The sequence below is a fragment of the Fringilla coelebs genome (genome assembly GCF_963513975.1).
Source record: "Fringilla coelebs genome assembly, chromosome: 2".
Classification (NCBI taxonomy): Eukaryota; Metazoa; Chordata; class Aves; order Passeriformes; family Fringillidae; genus Fringilla; species Fringilla coelebs.
In genome coordinates, this window is record NC_140029.1 from 74,816,440 (window position 1) to 74,825,984 (window position 9,545).

At 44.2% G+C, this 9,545-nt stretch overlaps 1 protein-coding gene across 1 annotated transcript in view; it reads right to left on the reverse strand.

The window, feature by feature from the left end:
- CUL5 (cullin 5) overlaps positions 1-7,524 on the reverse strand; it is a 31,863-nt gene extending 24,339 nt beyond the window's left edge. The window contains exon 1 of the mRNA XM_084200877.1: positions 7,189-7,524. Coding sequence (XP_084057003.1) covers positions 7,189-7,212 — 24 coding nt within the window. The 5' untranslated portion in view covers positions 7,213-7,524. The remainder of the gene's footprint in view (positions 1-7,188) is intronic.
- Positions 7,525-9,545: the final 2,021 nt, after the last annotated feature.

Below are 9,545 nucleotides of genomic sequence, written 5' to 3' on the forward strand. Positions count from 1 at the left end.
GTGACAGAGCTATTATTTGGTTCAAAGAAACTGCCAATTTCTTCATTTAATCACTGCATTAGCTAGAATGCAAAGTTCTAGCAAGTGTTCTTCAGCTGTTAGTGGAGTTATACACAGACAACATGGATGGTATTTGGAGCAGCTTCACTGCTCCAACCAAGATACCTCCAATGGAAGTCAGGTGGCAGTTGCAAACCTGCCTTCAATAAATTACCCTGATCAAAATGGCAGCCAGGAGTCAGAAATGGCATTGTGGATGCTACCATGTACCTTTTTTCTCTCACTGTGCAATTGGCATCAGCAGCAAAGAGGGAGGAAGGAGGCAGAGTAGCGCAGGAGATGCTGTATCCCAGATTCCCTTCCTGTGGGTTAACTGGTCGCAAGACCAAGACTACTGCTGGTGCAGATAAAAATTATTTACACCATGATGAAAAATCTAACCCCAGGTGGACTTTCCAAACTTACAATACAAATTAAGAGGAAAGGTAAAGAAATGAAGTACTCCCATGTAATTCCGATTATTCTGAAAAATCTCACCACATTAAAAAATCCAAACAAGACAACAACTTTGAGAGAAAAACAGCAGTTCTACCACATATGTTGTGATTCTATTTGCTTAAAGCTCCACATTCTAAAAAGAAAAATCTGCAATTAAAAGAATAGACTGATTGAGAGTTCTATGGCAGAAAGACTACTGCTTCAGTTATCTGCAGGGCTATGTTCCAGTGCACTGTTTACTTCTGAACAGATCACTGTCTTGGCTAGAAATACTACATTTGACACAATTCACTTCAAATAGAGCAACTAATACAGTCTAACTGCTTTAAATTCTGATAAGTGCACTGTTCTGCAACTAACATCTCTTCAGATAAACAAGTACAAGCAGCACACCACGTTCCCTCAATCACCTCCTTTTGATTAATTTCTACATGGAAATTTACAATTAAATCTGTTATTTAGTATTCAGAATAAGCACAGTTTGGCAACCATATCCCCTGGTGTTCTCAAGTTTGCAAGGATACCTCATCTTCAAGCTATAAAGATGCAACAGGTATCACAATAACTATTTTTACAGCCCCAGCACCTGAAGGCCTCACAGCATTGTGGTAGGTACTGAACACAGCTTTCACAGAATCAGACCCTGTTGATGAAGTCTATAAATCTTTCAACATAAAAAATAAAATAAAAAATTGTTTGCCTATTCAGAGACAGTTTTACCTATTCTTTCCCAATGCAAAAAAAAAGAAAATTTGAATGCATCATCTTTGAGAATCATCAACTAAATGCTTCCCCTATATAGAGCCAGCTTTACAATTATTTCCTAATGTTTGATGCGTTGCTCTAATCTTTGCTGTGAAAATTGTTAGCTTCTACTTGCAGATACTTCTCTTCCAAGTCCCTCTTGGAAAGATACTGAACATAAAATATCAGCTACTGAACAGTTAGAAGTTCCAGAAAAGGCATTATAAAAAAAGTAAAAGCAACTTCCTTAAAAGTTTTCCTTTTGAATGAAACATTAGAGAAGACCCGTTAAGTTTTTTGGAACAGGTAAAAAAATCTGTTCTGCAATTATTGAGAAGTGCAATTCAGCCCTTCACCAAAACCAGCTGAAGACAAAACCTGAATGCTCTTTGTGAATAAGATTAGTTTCACTGTAAAACATGGGGAGGAGGAGGACTACAAACACAACTGTTTATATGATTTAGATTGTGATTACCTTCTTAATCTTAAGAAGCACAAATAAAATTCAACTTCAGTTGTAAAGAAACCCAGTGTCCACTTGTAACCAACATCTGCCTACTTAAAAAGAATTCCTCAAATAAAGCTTATCCTGAAATCCCATTAGAGAAGTGTATAACTTCATTTCCTATACATAGGAGTAAATTTTTTTCTATATTCCCTTCTTTATTCTTTAATTAAGCAGAAGATGAAATAAAATTAATGGATGAAAAATCCTACTCAACTATTCTTTAAGTTCAATAAACAATTCACAGAAATATAGCTGAGTTGGAAGGGACCCAAAAGGACCATCAAAATCCAACTCCTGCTCCTGCATAGGACCATCCTCAAGAACCAAACCACGTGCCAGAGAACATAGTCCTAGTGCTGCTTGAACCCTCTCAGGCTGGTGCTGTGACCACTTCCCTGGAGAGCCCGTTTCACTACCCAAACACCCTCTGGGTGAAGAACCTGTCCCTGACAGCCAATCTAAACCTCCCCTAACACAACTTCAGGCCATGCCCTCAGGTCTGTCACTGCTCACCACAGAGAACAGATCAGTGCCTGCCCCTCCTCTTCCCCTCACAAGGAAGCTGCAGACTGCAATGACGTCTCCCCTCAGTCTCCTCCAAGCTGAACACAGCCAATGACCTCAGCCACTCCCCATGTGGTTTCCCCTCAAAGTCTTTCTCCATCCTTGTTGCCTTCCTTTGGACACTCTCCCATAGTTTCATGTCTTTTTTTATGTTGTGGCAGCCAGACTGCCCCCAGCCCTGGAGGTGAGGCTGCCCCAGAGCAGAGCAGAGCAGGACAATCCCCTCCCTTGCCCAGCTGGCCATGCTGTGCCTGACGCCCCCCAGGACAGGATTGGCCCTCCTGGCTCCCAGGGCACTGCTGGCTCAGGTTCAATTTGTCACAGACCAGGACCCCCAGGTCCCTTTGTGTGGCACTGCTCTCCAGCATCTCATTTCCCAGTCTGCCCCTACATCCAGCGTTGCCCCATCCCAGGTGCAGAATCCAGAACTCTCCCTTCTTGAACTCCATCTGGTTGGTGATTGCCCAGCCCTCTGATTTGTCCAGGTCACTCTGCACAGCCTCCCTGCCTTCAAAGGAGTCAGCAGCTCTTCCTGTTTTTGCACCATCTGGGAACTTCCTTAGTGTCCCTTCCAGTCCTGTGTCCATCATTTATGAAGATGTTGAAGAGCACAGAGCCTAAGACAGAGCCCCATGGAACCCTACTTATGACAGGTCTCCAGTCTAAAATCAGCCAATTCCCTACAATGAACCAGTTGCTCACCCATCACATGATGTGTTTATCCAGCTGTGGGCTGGACATTTTTTCGAGAAGGATGCTCTGGGAGACAGTATGGAAAGCTTTACTGAAATCAAAAAAGATTACAGAGACATCATTTAGGTAGATTTAGACTTCCATGACATTACAATTTTATACAGTAATTACAGGAAGAAAGGGTACATTAAATACCACCTACTGTGCATTATTCCCATTCATTAATTCAATCTCTGTTAGTGCATGACAGAAAACAGATTTTATAGTAGAAGAGGAGGTCCAACAAAGTGGCAAATCTTAGTTGTTACCAAAGTCACACATGCACTTTCTGAGCAGTATTTCCTAGGCAATTTTTCTTTCCTGCTTTGCTTCCAACCACAGTTCCAAAGGAAAGGGAAAAAGAACAGCAGGAAGAACCTTTGATGAAACAAAATTACTCCACTTATCAAATCTTCTCTGAAAACATAGACTACAGCTGATAGCCCCACCCTGGCCAAGTAGCCATTCTAGTGTTTAAATTTTAATGCTTCGAAAAATAACTCCACTTATGAAATATTTTATTTTAAAATTCACTTAATTATATTTGTTCATAAAGATTTAAAGCTCCATTTTAACACTAAACTTTACTTGAAATACATACTACTTTACACATTATACTTTTCCCCGTTCTTCAATTCTACGCATAAGTACTGAAACATTACAGATATAACAAGGCAGGGCAACACATCAAGACCTTCACGTTACCCTCCCTTTGAATGTCAAAAACGTCTCTGTGGAACTCTCTACGCTGTGTACTCTATTTCAGGCCACGCAGAAATTCAGCCCTGGTCTCTGCCAGATACTCTACACAAGTACTGTAGAAAAGAAATGCTCTCTAGGTCTTACTGTACATCTGATCTACATCTGAGTAACATCTTCACCTTTATAACTTCATTGTTTTTAGACAGTGTTTATACTAAAGCCAGCTCACAGAGGGATGAAGTAGGAAATATGATGTCCTAGACGGAAACAAACACTGTCTGATTAATCTCCGCTACAAGTAGCTCTAAAAATCAGTGTAATGCTTGTAGCAAGTTTCTACTGGAGCAGAAAAGTAGCCACAGGAAAAGCTTTTGTATGTAACTAACTAGCATGCAACACTCCCTACCTTCTTAAGGCTATCCTAAATGGAAGCCAGGAAGAAACAGACAAACCTCAAATACAGATCTGGAAACATGTAAGTCAAGTCAAAAAATTCAGAAACTTCAAATGTGTTTCTAGTTGTCAGTGACAAACAGTTGAAATTGATGCAAAGGTAAATAGCGATTTTAATTTCATTTAAGCCCAGGGAAAAACTGTTGTTTCCTTTGCTGCTTCTTTCTTAATATCAGGCTCATGCTGGAGTTCATCTTGCAAGGAAAGACTCCTGCATTTGCCCCACAGTAGTGTCAAGATCTGCTAGCATGGAAACAGCTACAGGTTTTCTTTGTGCTACAGTAAGCTGACGTGCTTTCTGCTCCACAAGCTGCAGAAAAACCCAAGTGTCTTCATGTCACATGAGAGAATTGGTCTAGACTGTATCATCACTGCAAAGAGACAAACCAAAGTCCTACAGGGCCCCTAAAATGAAGTACCCCTCTTTAGAAGTGTCACACGTGCACTGAGACAAAAATCTCTAGGGGAGTCAGCTGGAAATGGCTTGGTCACCTACCAGAAAGTCACTGCCTCAACGAGGGAGAGAAGCTCTGCTACAGGTAGGGCAGGCACCAGCTGACCCTGTAATGGTTCTTACTAAGTACTGCAGCATTTCCATCACATTACAGTTTGCTCTGTCTCACCAGGATTCAACATGACTGGTCATTCTAATTTTGCATTTAAAGAAGGCTCTCCAAGAATATGCTTCTCACTAAAAAAAAAGAATTTACAATTAGGAAAATTAAGCGCTAGTGAAGTTTAAATGATGCCCTCTAAAATTATGACAGCCAGTCAGATTTGGATTCAGCTAGTATCTGTTAATAGAATCAGAAAGGAATATTTCACTTCATTGTGTCAACTATGCGGAAAGCTGGACCACGATGGGGAAAACAAAAGAAAATACTCAAGTCCTGTTCATGCTGGCAAAACTAAGGTCCGTCTATACACAACATAGATTTGATTATGCAGGCTTATTTGGAAAAGATATGGAAAAAACTCACAGATTTTAACACCTCTCCTTTCTTATCCTGGGATTTATACTGTGCCCAGACATTGCTTTTTTTCCCCCTTAAAGATGAAAGCAGAAGTAAGTTGGACAGACTCAGACGGCACAAGGCACTGCCAGGCAACACTGACCTGGAATCAACAGTTTGCTCCTCGGAGAGCACTCTGAGGAGTGGAACTGGGGAACAAAGGACCTCACCTAGTTCTAGTTCTCACACTAGCTTATCTTGCCATTATAAACAAAGTCAAATCACTGTATAATTTTTCCTTCTGTAATGTGGGAATCATATTTTATGGTCAATGGAAAACTCACTAGTTAGTAAGCTAAATGCTTAAAAACACTTTGAGTAACCAGAAATGGCTATTTTAGAAGATATATCTCTGCAGCATTTTTCCTAAAAGACACTGAGCATATATATTTTATTGTCAATATAAAATACTGATGACTCAAAGGCCAATGGCAAAAACATGACTAATTAACACAAAGACTTCAGTTTGCCAAGACCCATCTCACCAAGTCAAGGCCTCTGCTTTTTACTACTTACTGCTCTTTCAAAATAGCTGAAGAAGAATGCTGACAGATCTTACAGGCCTATGTTTCTCCTAACTGCTGTGGGCTATCCCACCAGAGGTATCATCAGAGTACATGCTGGACTTCCAAGAAATCCTCAAAGATACAGAAAAGAGATGGTCTAAGACATTAACAAGTGGATAAAACTGTCTGAGCCCTGCTCTGAACACACGCATTTCCACAAAAAGGACATTTCTTCTTATGAGATATTATTTTTTTCACCTGTGTTCTCCAGTTCCTCAATTTTAGATTTTTAAGTATTTTGAAGTATTATCTAATAATATCTAAGAACCTCTTACAGGCATAAAAATATACAGGAATCAATTAAAATTCATTTCAATTTCAAGGAAGATTTTTTTAAACATATCTTTTTAATACAGAGATTTTTCTGAATATCAAGAAGAAACAAGGGATAAATTACTTCTCACTTCTTCACACTGACTGTCTCAGTGTAATAAATAAAACCAGCAGATTCAGGCTAGATCTATACATCCAAATTAGGTCAGGTTAATAAAATGCAAGCAACACTTCTTCAGGACCACACTGAACGTAGTGCTGAACACATGTTTATGCCTATATTTATATATATCTTCAATTGTCAATTCCTCAAGTTAAGCAGACAGCCTGCCCTAGGCCCATCTTAGCACTGTAGTTAACTAGTGTTTTAGAAACACTTACTGGAGGCATTAACAGTGGTTTCAAGTAGGCCCATCTTCCCTGTGCTAGCATGGCCTCAAAGGCCACACAGAGTCTTCTCCTCATACATACCACAGAGATCAGGACAGGCAGTCCTGAGCTCAAACACTGGACTGTCCCACTGAAATCTTCCGTTCCAACCTGCGGCAGCTTGGGGTGACTGACATCTGCCATCAAACGCCGGGAAAGTGCTTGAAAACATACGACTACAAAAGCAAAGCTGCTAAACGCAAGCGAAAGGCCTCCGGGAGTTTTCCTTTGCAGGAAAACTGCAGTTAACAAAAAAACTGGAACACGGCAGCCACCCCAATAACGGCACCTGCCCTCAGCGAAGACATTTTCCAACTCTTTGTTTAACTTAAAACTCATTTTCCGTACACCCGGATTTTCTTAAATAAACAAAGAGAAGACACCGAGCCCTGTCTATCCGCAAGACGCAACGCTGTTTCCCAACGGGGCGTGTTTGGGAAGGGAGAGCCGGGGGCAGGGAGCGCGGTGCAGGCAGCAGGCAGCAGCCGCCGGCCGGGCCGGGCCGGGCCGGGCCGAGGCCGGCAGCCCAAGGCCGCTCACCTGCGGGGGGGCCCCGGGAGCGGCAACTCCGGCCAGTGGCACCCGCGGCCCGACCCTGGCCCTGCCCCCGTCCCCGCCGCCCTGCCCGGTCCGGCCACCCGCAGGGCCGCCCGGCCCCGCCGCCTACCCCCTCCTCCCGCAGAACCCGGCCGGGCTCCGCTCTCACCTTTAAGAGATTAGACGTCGCCATGATCCCCACTGCGGGGCCTCCCCGGCCGACGGCGGCGGCGGCTTCTCTGCTCGAGCTCGGTTCGGCTCCCACCGGCCGCTGCCGCTTTACATGGCCCCGGGCCGCTCGCCCGCCCGGCCGGACCCGCGGCGGCGGCGGCAGCAGCAGCAGCGGCGACGGCGGCCTCAGCGTTAGGCTTCCCTGTCCCGCGGCGAGGCTCGGGGAGCTCGACAGCGCTGGGACCGGCCGGGTGCTCCGCACGCAGCCGCCCCTCAGAGCCTCATGGCGGCGTCCGCCCGGGCGGCGCTCGGCGGCCGCGGTTCCATGGAAGGGGCCGGGCCCACATGATGCAGCGCCGGGAGCGGCCCCGCCGCCCAGCGCGGCTGCAGGCCCCGCCTGCAGCGCCCCCTGCCGGCCCGCCGCCCGCGCCGCCCGGCCCCGGCGCCGCTGCCCGCTCGGCCCCGCGGGACGGGGCTCGGCACGGAGCCCCGGGCTCGGCGGGACGGGGCGCTGTGGTTTGTAAGGGCAGAAATAACTTGACTTCTAACTAACTAACTAGCTATCTGTCTAACTAACTAGCTATCTAACTAGCTAACCCCGGCCCGTGCCGCGGTGCTGTCCCCGCGGGTGCTGCGGCACGGCCGCCCGCACTAAGCCGTGTGCTGCGAAGCCAGGCCGCTGCCCTACAGCCAATCTCCGGCCAAGCCATCACGCTTCGTGCCAGTTGTCACAAGTGTTCTATCTACAGAATCAGTAAGTGTGAAAGCGTCTGAAGGCAGGGTCTCAGGAGGATGGACCAGGCTCTTCTCAGTGGTGCCCTGCAATCGGGATACGAGGCAAGGGGCACAGAAGTTCCGCCTGAACAAAAGGAAGAACTTCTCTACTGTGAGGGTGACCTAGCACTGGAACAGATTGCCCAGAGAACTTGTGGAGTCTCCCTCACTGGAGGGTTCAAGAACTGCCTGGACACAATCCTCTGCTCTAGGATGGCCCTGCTTGAGCAGGGAAGTTGGACCAGATGACCCCCCCATGGTCCTTTCCAATCTGACTCATTGTGATGCTGTGATCGCAGCATCTTCAGAGCTGGAAGGGACATACAAGGTTCATCCAAGTCAAAAACAAGGGAATATTCAGTAGGAAAAGTTTGCATTTAGGCACCTTTTGAGAAGGATTTGGAAAATTTCAGGGTTTCTTTATATATTTATATAAAACAGAATTTCACTTTTCTCTTAAAACATTTAGCCTTTGCCTAAAAATTTACCTTGAAGAAAATTTCTCTAAGGTTTCCGTACAGGCTTAGAGCCCTGAGAGGTTATGCTTCCTGTTCAACCTGGCTTGCCCTGAGTCATTAGCACGGACAGCCACACCACTGGCCACCAGGGATGGCAGCCCTCCCTTTGCCCTTTGCCTGGGGCACAGGATTTGAAGATAAATTCATATTGCAGAGTATAGGGACCCTGAAGTGTCAGAAAAGCTGTAAAAAAAGATTTAAGAAATGTGTATACTGTTCTGACCAAATGTGGCCTGCAGCCTTATTAAATGAATAAATTATGATAGTCATATTAAGGCCTCCTTTTAATTGAGAAGTGGAAACGAGGTGTTGAATAATCTCCTATTTTGACGAGGTTTCCATCTTCCAAATGCTCCAACTTATGATTTTTTTTCTTTGCTATTATATTTTCTTTGTTATTTTATGTTCTATACTATCAGTATTTCAGTATATGCTATTTATTGCGCATATAATGGACACGGTTATACAGTTTTGCATATAATATATAATTATGCAAATTATAGATCTCATTGTATCATGCACTTTCTATTGCACACATATCCTACAACAGTGCTGAAGTTAGGAGGCCTCCAGCAGGGGTAGTAAAATGTGTGCATTATGCATTTTTGCTTCAGCCTTTCCGCTGCCCAGTCAGTGTATTACGTTACAGGTGTGTAAGTACCAGAGAAGCTGAGATACAGGTAAATATTCTACAGAGTGTGACATGGAGACAGCCACTTCTATGAGTCACTACTCTGTGAACTGATTCATTCTCTTTTGCCCAAACCCTTAAAAAATGTGAGCATTTCCAATAATTTTTTGTTCTTTTCATTTTTTATCTGTTTCTTTTTTAATATATGTTTGCTATTAATGCCACAGTTCAGTGATGTTTATAAACTGCTTTTGATACATAGAGCCAGAAGATGAACTACTATAGAGAGCTTCATCTCAGGTCCCTTTGATGCAAAGCTTAGACAACGACACAAATCATTAGAATGCTGTAACTGCAAATCTTGCTTAACCAACACTGAAGCTAAATGAAGTTGGGCAGTGTTTTAAAATCCTATGTTTGAAAATTATGGAT